Source organism: Plecotus auritus, assembly GCF_963455305.1.
Source record: "Plecotus auritus genome assembly, chromosome: 7".
NCBI lineage: Eukaryota > Metazoa > Chordata > Mammalia > Chiroptera > Vespertilionidae > Plecotus > Plecotus auritus.
This window is the reverse complement of record NC_137774.1, coordinates 54,910,322-54,933,075: the sequence shown is the minus strand read 5'-3', so window position 1 is coordinate 54,933,075 and position 22,754 is coordinate 54,910,322. Positions and strand designations below refer to the sequence as shown.

At 54.7% G+C, this 22,754-nt stretch overlaps 1 protein-coding gene across 1 annotated transcript in view; it reads left to right on the top strand.

Annotated features, from left to right (window-relative positions):
• The window catches only part of DRC3 (dynein regulatory complex subunit 3), a 68,927-nt gene that overhangs the window by 37,582 nt on the left and 8,591 nt on the right, over positions 1-22,754 (top strand). The window contains exons 6-12 of the mRNA XM_080681699.1: positions 5,550-5,696; positions 11,567-11,686; positions 14,833-14,945; positions 16,214-16,388; positions 19,016-19,147; positions 20,768-20,838; positions 22,267-22,390. Of these exons, the coding sequence (XP_080537825.1) occupies positions 5,550-5,696; positions 11,567-11,686; positions 14,833-14,945; positions 16,214-16,388; positions 19,016-19,147; positions 20,768-20,838; positions 22,267-22,390 (882 nt within the window). The remainder of the gene's footprint in view (positions 1-5,549; positions 5,697-11,566; positions 11,687-14,832; positions 14,946-16,213; positions 16,389-19,015; positions 19,148-20,767; positions 20,839-22,266; positions 22,391-22,754) is intronic.

The window sequence follows — 22,754 nt, the reverse complement described above, 5'->3', positions numbered from 1 at the left end:
GAAGAATCAGAAAACCTGAATATGCCAACAACAACTGATGAAATTGAAACAATAATAAAAAAAATACTCCCACCAAACAAAAGCTCTGGTTCAGATGGCTTCACAGGAAAGTTTTACCAAACATTCAAAAGCTAACACCTATACTCCTCAAACTACTCCCAAAAATCCAAGAGGAAGGAACACTTCCAAACTCTTTTTCTGAGGCCAGCATTATTCTAATTCCAAAACCAGATAAAGGCACTACAAATAAAGAGAATTACAGGCCAATATCCCTGATGAACATAGATACTAAAATCCTTAACAAAATTTTAGCAAATTGGATCCAGCAACATATTAAAAAGATCATACACCATGACCAAGTGGAATTTACTCTAGGGATGCAAGGCTGGTACAATATTCACAAATCAATAAATGTGATGCATCACATAAACAAATTGAAAAAACAAAAATCATATGATCATATCAGTTGATGCAGAAAAAGCATTTGACAAAATCCAACACCCATTTTTTATAAAAACTCTCCCCAAAGTGGGACTAGAGGGATCAGACCTCCCCATAATAAAGCCATATATGACAAACCTACAGCAAACATCATACTCAATGGACAAAAACTAAAACCATTTCCCTAAGAACAGGAACAAGACAGGGATGTCCACTTTTCATTACTGTTATCCAACATAAAACTGAAAGTCCTATCCACAGTGATCAGACAAGAAGAAAACATAAAAGACATCCAAATTGTAAAGGAGGAAGTAAAACTGTCATTATTCACAGATGACATATTGTACATAGAAAACCCTAAAGATTCCACCAAGAAACTACTGGATTTGCCTGCTGACATGGCTCCATGGTTGAGCATCCACCTAGAAACCAAGCGATCACTGGTCAGGGCACATGCCCGGATTGCGGGTTGCGGGCTTGATCCCCAGTAGGGGGTGTGCAGGAGGCAGCCATTCAATGATTCTCATCATTGCTGTTTCTATCTCTCTCTTCCTCTCCTTTCCTCTCTGAAATCAATTTTTAAAAAAACTACCAGATTTAGTAAATGAATTCGGCAATGTAGCTAGATACAAAATCAACACCCAGAAATCAAAGACATTTTGATATACCAAAAATGAATTCTCAGAAAGAGAAACTAAAAAATCAATCTCATTTACCACTGCAACAACAACAACAAAAATAAGATACGTAGGAATAAACTTAACCAAAGAGGTAAAAAACCTGTACTTGAAAAACTACAGGACGTTGACAAAAGAAATAGAGGAAGATATAAACAAGTGGAAGAATATACTGTGTTCATGGATTGGTAGAATTAACATCGTTAACATGTCCATACTACCCAAAGCAATCTATAGATTAATGTAATCTCTATTAAAATACCAATGGCTTATTTCACAGATCTAGAACAAACTCCAAAAATTAATATGGAATAAAAAAAGACCCCAAATAGCCACAGCAATCATGAGAAAGAAGAAAAAAGCTGGAGGGATCATAATACCAGGTATCAAGTTATATTCTCAAAGCAACTGTTCTCAAAACTGCCTGGTACCCAAGCCATTATGCTCAATTAATATTTGACAAAGGAGGCAAGAGCATACAATGGAGTCAAGACAGTCTTGTCAATAAATGGTATTGGAAAAATTGGACAGATACATGCAAAAAAAATGAAACTAGACCATCAACTTACATCATGCACAAAAATAAACTCAAAATGGATAAAGGACTTAAACATATGATGGGAAACCATAAACATCCTAGAAGATATCATAGGCTGCAAAATCTCAGACATTTCTCGTAGCCATATGTTTACTGAAACATCGCGTAGAGCAAAGGAAACTAAGGAGAAAATAAACAAATGGGACTGCATCAAAATAAATAGCTTCTGCACAATAAAAGAAACCATAGATAAAATGAAAAGGGAGCCCACTGTATGGGAGAATATATTTGGCAATGATACATCTGATAAAGGGTTAATATCCAAAATATATAAGGAACTCATGCAATTTAACAAAAGAAAGACAAGCAGTCCAATTTGTAAATGAGCAAAGGACCTAAATAGACACTTCTCCAAAGTGGAATACAGATGGCCAAGAGACAAATGAAAAAATGCTCCAACTCACTGATTATCAGAAAGCTGCAAATTAAAATGACAGTGAGGTATCACCTCACACCTGTCAGAATGGCTACCATCAACAAGTCAACAAATGCTGGCGAGGATCTGTAGAAAAGAGAACCCTAGTACACTGCTGGTGGGAATGCAGACTAGTGCAGCCATTATGAAAAACAGTATGGAGTTTCTTCAAAAAAATTAAATATGAAACTGCCATTTGACCAATAATCCCACTTCTAGGAATATATCCTAAGAAACCTGTAACACCAATCAGAAAAAATATATGCACCCCTATGTTCATAGCAGCACAATTTACAATAACTAAGATCTGGAAACAGCCCAAGTGCCCATCAGTAGATGAGTGGATAGAAAAGCTGTGATACATTTACACCATGGAGTACTATGCAGCAGTAAAAAAGAAGAATCTCTTACCCTTTGAGACAGCATGGAGGGACCTGGAGAGTATTAAATAAGCCAAAGAAGCCAGTGAGAGAAAGGCAAGTATCATCACATGATCTCACTCATATGTGGAATCTAATGAACAAAATGAACTGACAAACAAATTAGATTCGGAGACATAAAAGCATGGAACAGACTTGGAATCTCAGAGGGAAGCAGGAATGAGTAGGTGGGGGGATTAACCAAAGAATATATATGCATAACCTATAGATACATAATCCATCCATTGTGTGGTGAAGGCCTGGGGGTGGGGGGCGGAGAGGTGGCAGGTGGAGGAGGGCAATGGGAGGGGCATCTGTAATACTTTCAACATTAAAGATAAATTTTTAAAAATACTTTATTGCAACAAACTCATGGATATTTTTAAAGTTTCACTATAAAAAATACTTTATTGCTAAAAAAATGCTAAGCATCATCTGATCCTTCAGTGAGCCGTAATCCCTTTGCTGGTGGAGGGTGTTGCTTTTATGTTGATGGCTACTGACTGAAGACTGCGGTGGCTGTGGCACTTTCTTAAAATAAAACAACGATGACGTTTGCCACATCGATGGGCTCTTCCTTTCGTGAATGATTTCTCTGCAGCATGCACTGCTGTCTGATAGCATTTTACCCCCATAGCACTTCTTTCAAAATTGGAGTCATCCTCTCAAACCGTGGTACTGCTATGTCAACTAAGTTTCATGTTCTAAATCCCTTGTTATCATTTCAACAATCTTCATAGCGTCTTCCCCAGGAGTTGATTCCATCTCAAGAAACCACTTTCTTTGCTCATCATAAGAAGCAACTCCTCAACCTAAGCTTTCTCATGAGATGGGGGCACTCAGTACATCTTCAGGCTCCACCTGTAATTCTCGTTCTCCTGCTGTTTCCACCACATGTGCAGTTACTTCCTCCACCGAGGTCTTGAACCCCTCAGTCATCCATGAGGGCTGGAATCACCTTCTTCTAACTCCTGTTAATTTTGCTATTTTCACCTCCTCCCATGCATCATGAAATGTTCTTATGGTATCTAGAATGGTGGATCCTTTCCAAAGGTTTTCAATTCACTTTGCCCAGATCCATCAGAGGAATCACTGTCTATGGCACCCATAGCGCTACAAAATGCAATTCTTAATTAAAAAGGCTTGGAAGTCGAAATTACTCTTTGACCCATGGCTGAGGGTTGTGTTAGCAGTCATGGCAGCAACACTAATCTCATGTACAGCTCATCAGGGCTCTTGGGTGAGCAGGTGCATTGTCAGTGAGCAGTACTATTTTGAAAGGAGTCTTTTTTTCTGAGAGCAGGTCTCAACAGTGCACTTAAAAGATGAGTAAACCATGTTGTAAACAGATGTGCTGCGTTGTTCCATTTACAGGCAGAGTAGATTCAGCATCATTCTTAAGAGCCCCAGGATTTTGGAATGGAAAGGGAGCACTGGCTTGGACTTCAAGTCACCAGCTGCATTAGCCTCTAACAAGAGAGTCAGCCTGTCCTTTGAAGCCAGGCACTGACTTCTCTCTGGTTATGAAAGTCGGAGATGGCATCTTTTCTCAAAAAGGGCTCCTTTGTCTGCAATGGACTATGTTGTTTATTAATCATCTGAGCTAGATCTTCTGGATAACTTGCCGCATCTTCTGCATCAGCACTTGTTGCTTCACCATGCACTTCTATTATATGGAGTTGCCTTCTTTCCTTAAACCTCATGACTCAACCTCTGCTACTTCCACCTTTCCTTCTGCAGCCTCCTCACCACTCTCAGCCGTCACAGAATTGAAGAGAGCAGGGCCTTGCTCTGGATTAGGCTTTGGCTTAAGGGAATGTTGTGGCTGGTTTGATCTTCTATCCAGACCAGTAAAACTTTCTCCCTATCAGCAATAAGGAAATTTCACTCTCTTATCATTCATATGTTCACTGGAGTAGCACCTTTAATTCCCTTCAAGAACTTTTCCTTTGCATTCACAGTTTGGCTAAATGTTTGGTGCAAAAGGCCTAGCTTTCGGTCTACCTTGGCTTTCAAGGCCTTCCTCACTAAGCTTCATCATTTCTAGCTTTTGCTTTAAAATGAGTCGGGCAACTCTTCCTTTCATTTGAACACTTAGAGTTCATTGTAGGGTATTAATTGACCTAATTTCAATATCATTGTGTCTCAGGGAATAAGGAGGCCCAAGGAGAGGGAGAGAGATGAGGGAATGCCAGTCTGTAGAGCAGTCAGAACATAAACCTCATTCATCTATTAAGTTCACTGTCTTTTATGAGTGTGGTTTGTGGTGCCCCAACGCAATTACAATAGTAACAGTAAAGATCACTGATCATAGGCCACCTTAGCAAATATAACAATGATGATGATGATGATGATGATGATGACAATAATATAATTTGAGATATTGTGAAAATTACCAAAAGGTAGTTACAATTACCTTTCTGTGACACAGAGACACAAAGTGAGCAAATACTGTTGGGAAAATGGTGCCAATAGACTTGCAGGATTGCCACAAACCTTCGATTTGTGAAAAAATGCAATATCTGCAAAGTACAATACAGCACAGTGCAATAAAATGAGGTATGCCTGTATTCACTATGCGATTAACTTTTCCCCATTTTAAAAAAAATAGAGTATAGGAAAAAATAAAAGCATTAGTGGAATGTTCCACTGCAGCTATTCAGTGAATTCGAGTGTCAGGCACTCTCCTTCATGCATTTCATAGTTATTTCATTTGATCCTTACAACACATATAACAGATAACATCCTCACACTCATTTTACAGATGAGGAAAGTGAGGCTCACAGCTAGCATTTGCTGATTCTTTGGAAAGTCCAGGCCTGACCAGAGGCCTTGGCACAGCCATGAGCCTGGAGTCCCTTGCACCTTTCTCACCTGTCACTCCGCTTGGCACTGGAGTTGTGGCCAGGCTGCAACTCTGGCGGAGTGCCAGAGAGAGCCAGGGGTGCTTGCAGCTCTGCGCAGCCAAGAAAGTGGATCTTCTCCCCTGTCCTCCCCAGATCATCTACCTGCGGCGGTTCAAGGACCTGCGAGCACTCAGCCTCTCTGGGAACCCCATCGCCGAGGCAGAGGATTACAAGATGTTCGTCTGGGCCTACCTTCCTGACCTCGTGTATCTGGACTCTCGGCGGATTGATGACCACATGGCAAGTGTCTCCCTCCGGGTGTCCAAGCTCTGTGAGACAGTCCTCAGGTCCCTGGTTTCCGGGAAAGGGACACTGAGGCAGAGAGCAGGGCAGCTCCCTCCTCCTTGCTCCTTTCCCCGGCTGCTGTTGGCGATCCCGGCAGGACCCTTGTGGCCAATGTGGGTCTTGCTCATGTGGCCAGGCTCCTTCCACGTGCTTCCTGCAGCCACACGGCCACTCTGAGGATTCCTCTCTCTTTGTCTCCCATTTGGCTGCCTCTCTGTGATGGTGCCTGTGTATTAGGAATGTCTGCGGAGCATCTAGTCTTGGTAGGGGTCCTGATGCAGCAGGTTTCTGGGGGGCTCAGTGACACCGTCTCCCTGACCTCTGATGAGGCGCTCCAGGAATGTCCCTCGTGTGGGTTATGAGCCCTCCTGTTGTAGTTGGGTCTTGACTGCTGTTGGCTCGTCCATTGGGGGGGTTCACGCTCGGGCTGGCTGACCTCCGTGTGTGAGCTGCCATGGGGGCTGACCTGGGAGGTAGGAGCCGCCCACCAGGGTCTGATGCCACCGAGACCTCCCTTTGGTGCTGCTTGTGGAGCTAACTGGTTCCTGCTCTGACGTCTGAATCCTACCGCTGGGTGTGTTGGTTCTGGGGCCTCTTCAGAGGAACCTTGGTGCTGGTCAGTGTCAGGTACTGCTAGGGACTGGCTCTGCGCTACCTGTTCAGAGCTACAAAGGGATCCACGGTTTGTGGCCGCCTCTGCTGGGCCTGGGGGTACATGAGGGAGGCCAAGGTTTGCACCAAGGTCGGCTTCCCCCAGCACCGAGCCCGGCAGTGGGTCGGCACCTGGAGACCGTCCTCCACGCTGACTGCTGTCACAGGAAGAGCCTGGCGGCCGTGGGCTACAAGAGGCAGGCTCCCAGAGGACGGTCACCATTAGGGGCGAGTGGTGCTGACCAGGGTGATGCGGGTCAAACTCGCACAGTGCTGGGACTGAGGCTACTCAGCACCAGCCTCTGGGCCCACACAGGCTGCCCCGCCAGCTGCCCTGGGCGCCTCGGTGGTGGGCAGCCTCAGGGCCAGCAGAGCTCACCAGCCCAGGGAAGAGACCAGATCTGGCCTCGGAGGGAGGGCTGTGCATAGGAGCAGTGGTGCTGGGAGGGCTGCAAGGGAAGGTGGCCCCTCCCTGGAGCCTCTCCCTCCTCCAGAGCCTTCCAGAGAGTCTGCCTCCAGGGCCCAGCAGGCCACAGCCAGGGACACCTCTGTAGGGCGCTGGGGCCTTTGGCAGTCACGAGGATAAGGATGGGGCGGGTCTCGTGGGGGATGTGGGAGGGTAGCACCTGTCCAGTCTCTGACACCCCTGAGATTGCCCTCTGGAGCCCTCCCAAAAAGTCTACACACCATGGGCCCAGCTTTTCTCTGTGCTGTCTGATTTTCTGACAAAGAATTTGAGGAGACAAAGTGTGAGGGTTAGCAATTGGCCAGGATCACAGCTCATGGCAGAGCTGAGATTCCCCTCCTCTGTGTAGGCCCAGAAGCAACACTTGACAGCAGCCATTGTGCACATCCACGCCAAGCAGATGGCATTATTTCACGTCGTTTCCACCGCAATCTGTAAGGCAGGCTCTGTTCTCACCCCCAGCTCCCCAAAGGAAAGCTGTCCAGGTGGGCCCACTCACCCAGGAGCTGTCCCAGGTGGGCTAACACACCGAGGAGCTGTCCCAGGTGGGCTGGCACACCCAGGAGCTGTCCCAGGTGGGCTGGCACACCCAGGAGCTGTCCCAGGTGTGCTGGCACACCCAGGAGCTGTCCCAGGTGGGCTGGTGTACTCAGGAGCCCATAGCCAGTGCTAGTCAAACTGGGACTTGGACCCAGGTCATCCGGCAGCAAAGCCTGTGTAGGACTCGCCCCAGCACAGAGGGCCTGTCTCCAGACAATTGCTGGCCTGCCCACTGCTGGCCTGCCCACTGCCTGGCCTGCCCTTTGCCTGGCCTGCCCACTGCCTGGCCTGCCCTTTGCCTGGTCTGCCCATTGCCTGGTCTGCCCACTGCCTGGCCTGCCCACTGCCTGGTCTGCCCTTTGCCTGGCCTGCCCACTGCCTGGCCTGCCTGCTGCCTTGTCTTTCCAATGCCCACTTCCTTCCCATTTCCCGTTGTGGCCTTGTCCCCCTTCACTTGCTTCTCATTCTCCGCTGCTTCTGTGGGATCATTTTGGGAATTGTCACCACTGGAAGGAGATGGTGCCCCCCTTGTGCAGCTTTGGCAGCAGGGCTGGGCTGTCCCTTGTGTTGAGAGCCAGGGAGACTGAGGCCTGCTGGCCTGCCCCTCCTCGCCAGAAGCTGGTGCCTTTCCTGGGAGAAAGGAGCCGTGTCTGGGGCACACGGAGCTGATGTGCAGAGCGCCCAGGAGAGCCGTGTGGAGCCGGGAGGAGGGCGGAGGCAGATCTCCCTCACCCTCCCAGGCCTGGACTCGGGCGCAGGCCCAGCCTGTGGACCTGCTGCTTTCCAGGCTGGAAGCTCTCCACTGGCATCTTGCTCTCACAAAATCGTGCGAGGGCCCCACTGCCCAGTTTCAAAGCTCTCCTGCCTCCTCTCCTTGCCCAGGCACTGCCATGCAAGGCAGGTTGCAGCTGGCCTCCCACTGTGCTGGGAGGAAGCGAAGACTCCTTTCACGGTGCAGAGATCTGCCTGTAGCATCAAGATAAATAATAAGTACAAAACTGAGCTCTGCAAAGCTGGGGCACCTGTCTGTCCTGGGGCCAACCACTGCCTGCCCCCAGCGCCGGCCTCTATGCTTGGTGGTCAGGCAGCAGGAGAGCCAGGCTCAGCCACAGCCACCACGGCCTCGTGCAGCTTCTCTGCTGCCTCCCGGCTCCAAGGAGCCCCCTCTGTTTCCATGAGGCCACTTTTGAGTTGAGGCCCTGGGCTGTGCCTGAAGGCTGGCCCTCCCCTCTACCCAGCCCCCGGGATGGGCAGGGGCTGATCCCAGGGGCTGGGGTTGGGGGAGGGAAGACGGGCCCGAGGGGCAGGGTGCTGCCAGCAGAGCCTATGGACAATGGAGGCCCAGGGAGAACCCTGAGGGTGTTGAGCAAAATTCACATGTGTCAGTTCAGGGACCTGAGGACTGCTGTGGGGATAGGGGACAGATGGAGATGGGGGAGGGGAAGCAGGGGCCATGGTCCAGAGAGAGCGAAGGAGGTGTCCTCACTCAGGACAGGCTGTGGGAATAGAGATGAGAGGAGAAGCTCGACACTAGAGATTTTAAGAAACTAATTTATTGACGCATGAACCCATAAGGAGACAGAATGTAAGTGTGCAACTCAATGAATAGTGAGAGATCTTTAGAAGGATGTCAACATGTGCAGTGTGAGCTGTTTACAGCCAAGGCCCATTCTGAGGCGGAACACTAGATGGACATGTGTCTGACATCCTGCGGGTTAAACACTGGGCTGGCCCTCAGACAGCCCACGGTAGGCTGCCCGGCTCGGAACTGCACAGGCTGGGGAAGCCCGGCCTTCCTTCATGGAGCCACACCCTGGGAAGGAGACAGATACGTGAAGATGTCAGGAGGGCAGAGCATGGGCTGAGGCAGATGTACAGGATGGCGGCCACTGGTTGTGGTTTTGAGATGGATTTACAGCGTGAGCAGGAGTTGGCTGAGTGAAGGCAGAAGGCAGAGCACATGCAAAGGCCCTGGGTCGGGACGCAGCACTGAGCAGCCAGTGGCTGGAGCTGGAGAAGAGAGATGGTGGCGTGGAGGGGTAGGCAGGGCCCTGCAGGCCACAGCAGGGTCTTGCTGTCACCCTATGCCCAGGAGAAGGAAGCCACCCAAGGTGAGTGGGAGACTGGTAGAATCAGGTTTGCATTTACCAGATTGCCCTAGTCCCTCAGTGGGGCGGGCTGGACAGAGTAGAGAGGGCAGGAGCACTGGGAGGCAACTAGAAGACTGAGGCAGGGGCCTGGACAGAGAAGATGTGGCAGGTTAGAAAGGCGATCAGGTGACTGGGCCGGCCTGGGACAGGCTGGGTCTGAGGAGGAAGGGAGGGTCCCGGGCGCTGGCTGGCTGGGCGCGGCTCACCTCAGCAGGACTCTGGGAGGGCAGAGGTCCAGCTTGGACAGGGAGTTGGCAGTGCTTTTCAGGCAGCCAGGAGGCACGAGGCAGTGGTTCTGGAGTCCCCAGGCGGGGCCTTGGCTGGGGCAGAAACCTGAGTGTGGTCAGAGGATGAAGGGTCTGGTACACGCTGGGTATGTAGAGTGAGCCCAGAGGCTGAGGACCAAGCCTGAGGGACACCGGAATCCAGCAGGCACAGGAGGATGAGGGGATGGGTGAGGAAAGCCAGGAGGTGGCAGGGCACAGAGCCAAGGGCTGAGACCCTTGTGACCAAGCCTGTGATCAAGTCAGTCACTTCACCTCTCCCGCTGTGTGTCTGTAAAGAGCCAGGACACCTGCCGTGGAGGGCTGTGGGCTGTGCGCCTGTGTGGGGCCTTGCCATGTGGGCCCCACCTCTGGAATGGTCTCACAGATCCCTCCTGCCTGCACTGCCTTCCGCACCCCTGTCGGTCCTTCCCTATTCTCTCCAAAAAACTCAGAATACTGGAAAAGGGCTGTTACTGCCCTGGCCAGGTGCTCAGTTGGTTGGAGCGTCATTGTGTACACCAGAAAGTTGCAAGTTCTATTCCCAGTTGGGGCACATACCCAGGTTGCCAGTTCGATCCTTGGTCAGGGCATGTACAGGAGGCAGCTGATCCATGTTTGTCTCTCACATTGATGTTTCTCTTTCTCCCTTCCTCTCTCTCTAAAAGAAGCAATAAAAACATATCCTTGGGTGAGGATTTTTAAAAAAGAAAGAAAAGTGCTGTTGTTGGCCAGCATGGCACAGTGGTTAAGTATCGACCTATGAACCAGGAGGTCACAGTTCAACTCCTGGTCAGAGCACATGCCCAGGTTGCGGGCTCGATTCCTAGTGGGGGGTGAGCAGGAGGCAGAGCCAATCAATGATTCTCCCTCATCATTGATGTTTCTATTTCTCTCTCTCCCTCTCCCTTCCTCTCTGAAATCAATAAAAATATGTTTAAGAAAGAAAGAAAGGAAGGAAAGCACTGTTACTGGTCTGCCTCAGCCAGGGGCTGGCCTTCCCCACAGGGTGCGGGGCCTCCTGTGGGTCAGACGACCTCCAGGTTCCCGACTTATGCAGGAAAAATTTCACCACACGAGTCCAGGTGAAAGTGAGAGGAAGTTTATTAAAGCTTGGGACGGTGAGACAAAGGGAGGGCCCCTGGAGACAGGATCAGGGGATAAGCCTGGGACAAGCTGGCACTGCCCATTGCTCCCCTGGGTGCATGTCTTGTGGGAACCCTTAGAGCTTAGGGTAGAAGAAGCAGAGTACATGCCTAAGGAAAGGGGGACACAGGTTTGCTCAAGGAAGAGCTCACACCAGCATCCTTTGTCCTGAGGGTTTTATCTATTTTCTGTAGGTGAGAATTTTAGGGGAGGTCTCGGGGATGGATCTCAACAGACTATTCAGTAGATCTCCAGGTGTGTAGTTTAGTACGCTGATGTATCGGTATGAGTGGATAGTGGTTGGTTTCACCTCTGTCTTGGATTGCTCTGGCTCTAATAGTTTTTTGTTATCTCTCTCCCTGACTAGGGTGATTTAAACCACTGCTCTCAGGTGTCATTTATCAGCTGGCTGTTCATTGCTCAGCTATTCCAGCTGTTTCTTCAGCCATTTGTCTGTTTCCGCATTCCACTTGCCAGGGGATTTTCTTAGGTTCTTACTAACCTGTCTCAGGGCCGTGAGGCAATGAGCCATTGTCACCCACACCCTGCCCACACTGGGGCCCTGGCTGGGGCCAGTGCTCTGTAACACACCACCTCCCGACCCGGCAGAAGGGGCAGGCAGAGGTGAAGCACCAATTCAGCATCGATGAGTTGAAGCACCGCGAGCACCTGATTCAGGCCCAGCAGGCGGAGGAGCAGGCCCAGCAGGCGGAGCTGGAGGAGCACCAGGTAGATGGGCCGCTCTGAATGCTGGCCCCAGGGCACCAGTCAAGTTCAACAAGATCAGCAGGGCCCAGGCCCTGGAAGCTTGCCTGTGTTGGAAGTGTATTGTGCAGCAGCGGCCTAGCTCTGCTGAAGCATGTAGATTGTGCTCCCTCCCAGGCGTGGGCCCTGGTCCCGCTGTGCTCTGCCCACCACCTGCCCCCAGGCCAGCTCCACCTCCACCCAGACTCCACCTGCCTTCTGCTCTCCCTGGAACAGGCTGTCAGAGTGGCGCCTTTCCTTGTAGCCCCTGGGTGGTTCCTCGGGCGCCAGGAAGGCTCGGGTCCCTCCAGCCTTCCCCCTGCCAGCCAGTGCAGCCTCAGTGTAGCCTCTGGAGCGCCTTCCCTGCCAGCTTCCTCCCAGGGCACGTGTCCACCAAGCCCAGAGCCGAGCGCCAGCTGGTGCAGAATCAGTCACTGCTCCCAGCTATACTCTGGCGCCTCGGCCCCACAGGATCCATTAGGGAGCACTGACCCCCTCCCTCTCTCTACCACCAGGCTGCATTAGGGAGCACTGACCCCACCCTCCCTCTGCCCGCAGGCTGCATTAGGGAGCACTGACCCCACCCTCCCTCTGCCCGAAGGCTGCATTAGGGAGCACTGACCCCACCCTCCCTCTGCCCGCAGGCTGCATTAGGGAGCACTGACCCCGTTCCTTTGCCCGCAGGCTGCATTAGGGAGCACTGACCCCCTCCCTCTGCCCGCAGGCTGCATTAGGGAGCACTGACCCCCTTCCTCTGCCCGCAGGCTGCATTAGGGAGCACTGACCCCACCCTCCCTCTGCCCGCAGGCTGCATTAGGGAGCACTGACCCCACCCTCCCTCTGCCCGCAGGCTGCATTAGGGAGCACTGACCCCACCCTCCCTCTGCCCGAAGGCTGCATTAGGGAGCACTGACCCCACCCTCCCTCTGCCCGCAGGCTGCATTAGGGAGCACTGACCCCACCCTCCCTCTGCCCGCAGGCTGCATTAGGGAGCACTGACCCCACCCTCCCTCTGTCCGCAGGCTGCATTAGGGAGCACTGACCCCACCCTCCCTCTGCCCGCAGGCTGCATTAGGGAGCACTGACCCCACCCTCCCTCTGCCCGAAGGCTGCATTAGGGAGCACTGACCCCACCCTCCCTCTGCCCGCAGGCTGCATTAGGGAGCACTGACCCCACCCTCCCTCTGCCCGCAGGCTGCATTAGGGAGCACTGACCCCCTTCCTTTGCCCGCAGGCTGCATTAGGGAGCACTGACCCCCTCCCTCTGCCCGCAGGCTGCATTAGGGAGCACTGACCCCCTTCCTCTGCCCGCAGGCTGCATTAGGGAGCACTGACCCCACCCTCCCTCTGCCCGCAGGCTGCATTAGGGAGCACTGACCCCACCCTCCCTCTGCCCGAAGGCTGCATTAGGGAGCACTGACCCCACCCTCCCTCTGCCCGCAGGCTGCATTAGGGAGCACTGACCCCCTTCCTTTGCCCGCAGGCTGCATTAGGGAGCACTGACCCCCTTCCTCTGCCCACAGGCTGCATTAGGGAGCACTGACCCCCTCCCTCTGCCCGCAGGCTGCATTAGGGAGCACTGACCCCACCCTCCCTCTGCCCGCAGGCTGCATTAGGGAGCACTGACCCCCTCCCTCTGCCCGCAGGCTGCATTAGGGAGCACTGACCCCCTCCCTCTGCCTGCAGGCTGCATTAGGGAGCACTGACCCCACCCTCCCTCTGCCCGAAGGCTGCATTAGGGAGCACTGACCCCACCCTCCCTCTGCCCGCAGGCTGCATTAGGGAGCACTGACCCCACCCTCCCTCTGCCCGCAGGCTGCATTAGGGAGCACTGACCCCCTTCCTTTGCCCGCAGGCTGCATTAGGGAGCACTGACCCCCTCCCTCTGCCCGCAGGCTGCATTAGGGAGCACTCACCCCCTTCCTCTGCCCGCAGGCTGCATTAGGGAGCACTGACCCCACCCTCCCTCTGCCCGCAGGCTGCATTAGGGAGCACTGACCCCACCCTCCCTCTGCCCGCAGGCTGCATTAGGGAGCACTGACCCCACCCTCCCTCTGCCCGAAGGCTGCATTAGGGAGCACTGACCCCACCCTCCCTCTGCCCGCAGGCTGCATTAGGGAGCACTGACCCCACCCTCCCTCTGCCCGCAGGCTGCATTAGGGAGCACTGACCCCCTTCCTTTGCCCGCAGGCTGCATTAGGGAGCACTGACCCCCTCCCTCTGCCCGCAGGCTGCATTAGGGAGCACTGACCCCCTTCCTCTGCCCGCAGGCTGCATTAGGGAGCACTGACCCCCTCCCTCTGCCCGCAGGCTGCATTAGGGAGCACTGACCCCCTCCCTCTGCCCGCAGGCTGCATTAGGGAGCACTGACCCCCTCCCTCTGCCTGCAGGCTGCATTAGGGAGCACTGACCCCACCCTCCCTCTGCCCACAGGCTGCATTAGGGAGCACTGACCCCCTCCCTCTGCCCGCAGGCTGCATTAGGGAGCACTGACCCCCTCCCTCTGCCTGCAGGCTGCATTAGGGAGCACTGACCCCACCCTCCCTCTGCCCACAGGCTGCATTAGGGAGCACTGACCCCCTCCCTCTGCCCGCAGGCTGCATTAGGGAGCACTGACCCCCTCCCTATGCCTGCAAGCTGCATTAGGGAGCACTGACCCCACCCTCCCTCTGCCCACAGGCTGCATTAGGGAGCACTGACCCCCTCCCTCTGCCCGCAGGCTGCATTAGGGAGCACTGACCCCCTCCCTCTGCCTGCAAGCTGCATTAGGGAGCACTGACCCCACCCTCCCTCTGCCCACAGGCTGCATTAGGGAGCACTGACCCCCTCCCTCTGCCCGCAGGCTGCATTAGGGAGCACTGACCCCCTCCCTATGCCTGCAAGCTGCATTAGGGAGCACTGACCCCACCCTCCCTCTGCCCACAGGCTGCATTAGGGAGCACTGACCCCCTCCCTCTGCCCGCAGGCTGCATTAGGGAGCACTGACCCCCTCCCTCTGCCTGCAGGCTGCATTAGGGAGCACTGACCCCACCCTCCCTCTGCCCGCAGGCTGCATTAGGGAGCACTGACCCCCTCCCTCTGCCTGCAGGCTGCATTAGGGAGCACTGACCCCACCCTCCCTCTGCCCGCAGGCTGCCTTCGTGGAGCATCTGAATGGCTCCTTCCTCTTCGACAGCATGTATGCCGAGGATGTGGAGGGCAGCAAGCTGGCCGCCCTGCACGGCGTGGGCGAGCTCCTCGAGGCATATCCTTTCAAGTTCACGCTGCCTCTCTGACAGAGCTCGGCCCCAGGACACCAGCCTGCCTGGGCCAGTCCTTCCCACGCTGGGCCTCAGTTTCCCCATCTCTCTTTGAGGCCCTGTACCGAGTGATGTCCCCAGCAGCAGGCAGAGCAGGTCATAGCTGCGCGGAGGCTGTGTGGGCTCAGGGCACTGACCGGGCAGCAGGCCGCCTGCGTGCTTCAGGAGCCGGGAGGTCAGGTGAGCACCGGCCTGGGGTGGTCTGTGGCCCCAGCCCCCGGCGTGTCCCTGGTTCCTGCTGTGCTGTGCATGCCTCCCCCCCACGGCTGCCACACAGTCACACTTCATGTCGGGGAGCTCACCCAGAGAGGTCGCTTGTCCGGGCTCACACGGTTAGGCTGGGAGGCGAGCGCTGGTCCGTGGAGCCTGGAGCCTGAGCTCTTGCTCCCGTGGCCCGAGCCGCAGGCGGTGCCACGCCTGTTGTCCAGGCCGTGATGGGGGTCAGTCTGTGGCTTAAACTCTAAGCTGAGGGGCTCTGGCTGGAACTGCAAGGCCCCTGGTCTGAGAGGGCTGAGGCCAAGCTATGAGCCACAGAAGGGGTCTATGGAACCACCGCCCTGAGTGGGAAAAACTCACATTTAACATCCCCACGTTCTGAAAAGGGTGGGCCAGGAGCCGGTGGGGTGTGGGGCTGAGCAGAGGGGAAAAGCAGGGCTCCAGGTCCAACTGACAGGCTCCGCAGGGCCTGACACCTGCCAAGCCAGCCGCCGGGCTGGCCTCCAGGCCGCAACACCTGCCCGACCTCAGGCCTCCAGGGACCTCACGGTGGATTCGCCTCGCCCTCCTATGCAGGCGAGGACCCCAAGGCCCAGAGATGGGGAGGAGCGCCCGGAGAAGCAGCCCAGACGTGAACCTGGGTCTCTGCTGCCAGCCCCTGGCCCCACCTCTGCAGTGCCCCTCAGTGCCCTGCCGTGCCCGAGGACAGACCCCCAACAAAGGTGCCCTCCAGCCAATACAACAGAGACAAAACACGGCCCTCCAGCTCCCCCAGGAGTCTGTGGGGCCTGGGCTAGCATGTCTCCCCTCTGCTCTGCAGCCTCTGCCTGCGGCCCCGCCTCCTTCCCTCACGCAGGTGTGTTCCCACATCCCTCAGCCCAGGGTGGCGATGCCCCAGTCACCACCTGAGCCTCCAAATCTCAGCTGCCGGCTCTGCGAGGGGTCCCCCACCGCCATGGGCGCCTGAACCAGCCACAGCTTCCTTAACAGCCCTCACCTACAAGGACAAATTTGTCATCATCTGCCTGAACATTTTCGAGTATGGACTGAAACAGCAGGAAAAGCGGAGGGTGGAGCTTGACACCTTCAATGCGTGTGTCCAGGAGGCCGTCCAGGAAAACCGGGAGCAGGGCAAGCTCAGGATCGCCAAGTTCGAGGAGAAGCACCTGCTGGTAGGCCCTGCCCTTGCCCCCCGCCCCCTGCCCCAGTGCCGGTGCCGGTGTCAGTGCCGACCTGCTGGGGCCTGGCTCCCCGAGAGGGCAGTGGCCCTGTCCCTCTGACGGCCCCGAGGCCCTGGTGTCTGGTCCCATTCGCCAGGCTCACTGAGCTGGTGGTAGAGCCGAGGCTCAGCCTTCCACCGGCACCACCAGCCACGGCGCCGCCAGGGCCTGGCCGAACGGAGCCTGAGGTCAAAGCCAGTGCCATCATTACTGTGACATGGTGATGTCACCATTACAGTGGTGACTACTCTTTCGGGCAGACGTTTTCTGAGCTGCATGGCTATTGCCCAACTGCGCTCAGCGGGGGCTGCGTGCCTCCCAGCGGCAGCCTTAGCCAGCGGTCTCATTTCTGCTAGCCCGCTCCATTTGGAGTGTGTGCTTATTTGCTCTTAGGTGCACGTGCGCATCACATAGTTTAAAGCATTTGTATCCTTTTTTTTGTTTAATGAGCGCGTGGGTGATCGTTTTATTTTATTTATTTATTTATTTATTTATTTAAATTCTTTATTGTTGAAAGTATTGCATGTCTCCTTTTTCCCCACTCGCTCTCACCCCTCAGGCCAGGCCCTCACCCCCCTACTGACTGTGTCCATTTGTTATGCTTATATGCATGCATACAAGTCCTTTGGTTGATCTCTTACCTGCCCCCTCCCTTGCATTCCCTCTTAGGTTTTATTCATTTTTAAAACATGTTTTTATTGATTTCAGAGGGGAAGGGAGAGGGAGAGAGAGATAGAAACATCAATGTTGAGAGAGAATCATTGATCGGCTGCCTCCTGCATGCCCCCTACTGGGACCAAACCTGCAACCCAGGCATGTGCCCTGACTGGGACTCAAACCGTGACCTCCTGGTTCATAGGTCAATGCTTAACAACTAAGCCACGCTGACTGGGCAACATTTGTATTTCTTATTTGTGAACTATTGTCATAATACTGTGCCCTTACCCATTTTTCCATTTGGTGTTTCTCTTTCTCCCTTTCTCTCTCTCTTCCCCTTTCTTTCTTTCTTTGTTTTCATTTTCATTACTAGAGGACCGGTGCAAAAAATTCATGCATGGGGGGGGGGGGATCCCCTCAGCCCATCTTGCACCCTCTCCAATCCGGGACCCCTCAGGGGATGTCCAACTGCCAGTTTAGGCCTGAGGACATCCCTCTCACAACCCTGGACTGCTGGCTCCTAATCGCTCACCTGCCTGCCTGCCTGCCTAGTTGCTCCAACTGCCCCCCCCCCTGCTGGCCTGGTCTCCCCTAACTGCCCCCCGCTGCTGGCCAGGTCACCCCCAACTGCCCCCCCCCCTGCTAGCCTGGTCACCCCTTACTGCCCCCTCTGTTGGCCTGATCGCCCCCAACTGCACCCCCCTGCCAGCCGGGTCACCCCTAACTGCCCCCCTCTGCCAGCCTGGTTGCCCCACGCAGCCTGCTTGTTCAGTCATTTGGTCATCCCTCACTAACCCCCCTGCTAGCCTGGTCGTAGGCAGCCATCTTGTGAGGGCATGAGGGTTAATTTGCATATTACCACTTTATAGATTGAGAAATTAGCCCTGTGTCAGTGAAATAAGTTGCTAACATTTTCCCAGTTTGCTGTTTATCTTGTTATTTTGTCTCTGGTGTATTTACATTCAGAATATTAAAAAGTTTTATGTGATAGACTTTATCAGTCTTTTCTTCTGCTTATACTTAGAAAGGACTTCTCTACTTTGAGATTATTTATTTAAAATCCCCCAATATTTTCTAGTACTTTTATGGCTTTAATTTTTACATTTAAATCTTTGCTCTATCCAGAATTTATTTTCATGTAACACTTGAGATAGGCATTGAACCTGATTTTTCTCCAGATGGGGTAGCCATTATTAGAAAGACACTCACCTCAAATCTTGTCCAGTTACTCTTCCTTTACAACTAACACCGAGTATCAGCAGAAACAAGCTGACATGGTGCCTGGCGGCCAGGGCCCAGGCCCATTGTTAGTGAGCGGCTGGTACTCAGTGCTGGGCTTGGCCCCAGGGTGCCTCCCGCCCGAGCACCCCCCTTTCCAAGTGGCCGGCCTGCTCACTACTCGCACCCCCTGGCGCTGGGGTCCTGTGGGGTCTGACGGGTTCCTCAGTCTGGACCTGTCGTGTGTTTGCGTGTCTCTCCCTGCCTGTGTGCTCCGGCGTTCATGAGCCGAGCGCCACTGTGATTGGACGCAGCCCTGCCCAGCCCCAGGGCTTGGGAAACAGGAGTTCTCTCCCCTTCATGGGCAGGGACTGGAGCTTAGAGAATGGAAAGGACTCTTTCAAGGTGAAACTGCTGCTGAGTGACTCAGGGAGCCATTGCTCCTGCCGCCCGGCCGGCCCCCTATGCTGAGAGTTCAGCTGGTGAGGGTCAGCATGTGCTTGCTGGTGCTGGGCCAGCCCCCAAGCCATGGGGGTGGATAGGGTGTGGCTGCTACAGGCTCAGGCGCTGACATGAGGCTTAGCTACCCCTGAGTGTGGGCAGTCCAAACCCAGGGTCCCATTCCTCCTACCCACAAAACCAAATTGTCGCCGTCACTACGTACACTTAGCTATGACGCCTAACGCACAAGCTCTTGTTTCCAGAGTCTGAGTGCCATCCGCGACGAGTCCGACCTGGCCAGCATGGAGGCGAGAATCGTGGCGTACAGCGAGGACATCACTGAGCTGTCCAGCGTGCTCATGACGCTGGAGATGCAGTTGGTGGAGCAGCTGGAGGTGGGCGGGGCCCTGGCACGCGTGATAAGTGAGCGCTCCCAGGTTAACCCCGGGGGCTGGTGCTGCTGCTGTGGAAGCGCTGCCCCAGACGCTTCCTGTTCATCAGCCTGTTCGCTTTTCATGCATTTCCACCCCCCACCCCTTACACTGAAGCGGCTCTCGCAGCAGCAGGGTGAGCTCATTCCTCTGGAAGCCCCCACCTGGAAGAGCCTCGGGAGAGGTTTTTGATTAGACCAAGGAGCTGCTGGTGCTCAGGGAGCAAGGTGGCCCCCACTCGGGGTGAAATGAAGGCTCCTCTGCGTCTCAGCCTGCAGTGCTGGCCATGCTAGGCGCCTGCGATTCAGCACTAAGGGTGGGCCTGGAAAGTGCTGCTATCGAAACCCCACACCTCGAGGGCTGTGATGAATGGAACCTCATTGGATGCTGCCATGGCTGGGCCAAGAGATAGCCCCTGATCAACGCCTTCCCCGTCCTGTGGCACCTTAGATGCAGAGAGATTCCCACCTCACAGAGCAGACACTGCCCGCAGACCCTGAGCCTCAGGGCGGCTTAGGCAGTGGCTCCCAAAGTGCCAGAGTTCCCAGAGCCCAGGCACCTGTCATGCTGGTGGTGTCGTCAGACCTATGCACAGCGCCTGAAAGGCTGTAACGGCTGTGGAGCTTTTCAGTGACCCTATTGTGCTTTGCTGCGACAGAGTTCACACACGTTTGGAACCTGTGTAATGGCTCGACTTGCAGCCTGTCCCCAGACTCCTGTAGGCTCCCGCCCCTCAGCCTGCCCTGCAGCCCTAGTCTGTGGCGGTTTGAGGGTGTGGCCAGTCCTGGGCTGCTAGGGTCGCAGACTTCACCCTGCTTCATCTGCCATTGTTCCCACAATCAACATGAAACTCAGTTAGGCCAGGTGCCCTGCTGAGCACGGGGTGGGGGTGGGGGGGACGTGCAGCAATGCAGGGGTTCCCTCAGGGCACAGATGGGGGATGGGAACAGCCGGGATTACTGAGGGTTCCTCTTGCCAGGCATCTTGCAAAGCATTTTGTGTGAAGTAACCTATTTAAGTTTCACCACAGCTCCATGAGACAGGTACTACAAAGGAAACCCATTTCATAAATGAGGAAGTTGAGGCCCAGCAAGGTTAAATGACATTCCCAGAGTTACATACAGTGGTGGAGCAGAGATGCTGATGCGGGCAGTCCGGATCTCACTGACGCCTTCCCTGTTATCTGGAGGTGCTGCCACTGAGAGGCCCAGAGGAAGGAGACTAGCTGTGTGTGTGTGTGTGTGTGTGTGTGTGTGTGTGTGTGTGTGTGTTGGGGGTGGCGGTGGAGGCGTTAAGACCAGAACAGGTATTCCTGGTAGAGGGAACAGGCAGAGGCTTGGAGAAAGCATCACAGTAACTATTCAAGGGGCAGTGAGTGAATTGAAATGGCCAGAGAGCAATGGACTTGGGACAGAGATCAGGAGGGAAAAGTAGGGTCAGGGCACCAACATCTGCGGAGAAGGCCCGAGTGGCTTCTTTGTCCTGAAGCTGTGAGTAGAAGAGGTGCCAGCCTTTTGCTCTGAGGCTCGGGCAGTCAGGTTCCTGTGAAATACGCATGCTAACCGTGCTCTTTCCCATTTCCAGGAGACAATAAACATGTTCGAGAGGAACATCATCGACTTGGTGGGGCTCTTTGTCGAAAATGTCCAAAGCCTATATCCTTTCCTTCGCAACCGTGGCTGGGAGGCACTGCTGGGCCCTGGGCTTATCCCGGCCATCACACTGCTCCCCGCCTCCAGGGGGCTGGGGGAGGCGTCTGCACGCTTAACAAAGGCAGGGAAGGGTAACCCTTCAGCACAGACCCGACAGGATGCCCACAAATAGGGTTCCCTTCCAGGCAGCACCTGGGTCGGGCGCATGCTCTCCACTGCCACCAGTGCCACAGACAGTTGTCAGAGAGAAAGAAGTCAGCACCTCACTGTTTCCCAGAAATCCACATGCCGTCTATCTACAGGAAGGTCTGTACCTCCACCAGGACGCTCCTCAGTCCATCACAGGAACCGACTGAGTAGGGCGCTCCACCCCTGCAATGGAAGGAAAGTCAAACCTGCTTTTCACCAAGGACAAAAGCTTCCTTCACAGGATGGAGCTGTGGCAACACTGAGAGCTCAGTTCCCTGGTCGGAGGGGTCCCCCAGCTTTGTTCCAGTAGCGCCAGCAGGGCTGCTATTCTGGGTGGGGTTGGAGGAACTGTGTTTGCAGTAGAAGTCCTAGAGGGTTATTCCCAAATGAGTGACACTGGAGGACAGACCACATCCCAGAATCCCCCACTCCCTGTGTTGCAGGTAGACACACCCAGGGGGCAGGACAACCTCCAAGGTGACTCCTAATGAGCCGGGCAGGCTAAATCCCTGGGTCAGAAGCCCACATCTGGGCATGAGCAACCCTTCTGCCACCTGAACTCAGAGCCCTGTCCTGTGTGAGACAACTGCTGGGTCCACCCAGAAGTAATCCCTGGTCCTGCCTTCCTGGGCCCCTAGTCCCACAGGAAACACAAGTTATGGAGGCAGTGAGTGAGGAGCAGCTGGCCCAGAGACCAGGCTGCAGCCTCCCAAGAGAGGGTCCCCCACAGGGACCAGGTGGGCCTGTGGGGGAACGTAGCAGAGGAGGCAGCCTATGTAAAGGTCCTGAGGCAGAGTCGGAGCTCTGGGTCTGAGAGGAGGCCCGTCGGCCACACTGGAAAGTGGGAGGCTCCTGGAGAGAGAGCCGTGAGCGCAGGAGGGACCATGTGCACCTGCCCGTCCCTAGCCACTCGCTGCCTCAGTAGGAAAGGGCTGGAGCGCTGGCCAGGTCTCAGTGTACTGACAGGTGAAGAGGCGGTGGGATGGAGAGAAGTGGGCGGCAGAGGGACACTTGGGGAGCCCAGGGCCAGGATCAGTGAGAAGCAGGGATGTGAATGGGGCAAGGGGTCAGGCTGGCCCGGGATGAGGTGCACGTGGGGAGACAGCTGTGAAGGCCACGGTGCACTGCACCCTAGAGTCTGCCCTTGGCCCTTAAGAGTCTGCTCTCATCTAATGACAATGACCAGCCTGAGGCCGGGCCGCCTGCCCGCTGCACTGGCCTTTGCTTAACTCTCGGCTGCACCATGGCCCAGTGCCGGGACCTGGAGAACCACCACCACGAGAAGCTCCTGGAGATCTCCATCAACACCCTGGAGAAGGTCGTCAAGGGCGAGCTGGACGAGGACCTGCCTGACGACGTCCGGGCGGTGAGTGGGACGGGGGTGCGGGGTGTGGTGGAGGCGCAGGCTTGGTAGGGGCCGGGCCAGGCAGAGTCCAACCAGCTCTGTGGCTCCAGTAAGCCTGGAAACCTCGGGGGCCTCAGTTTCCTCATCTGCCAAAGGGAACAATAACGCCATTTGGCAGGAAAAATAGGCTAACAAACACCTGCGGGGGTGGGGGGCGGCTCAGCTAGAGGCGCATGATAATCAGGTATTTCACCAGCCTGGGAGCAGGTGGTTTCCAAAGCTCCTTGCTGCGGGGCCCCTGGCGTTTCCTAGGAGAGGCCCTGCACATAGCAGCTAGGTCCACTCCCCAAAGGCCGTTAGACCCCCAGTCTCCACGGAGAAGCAC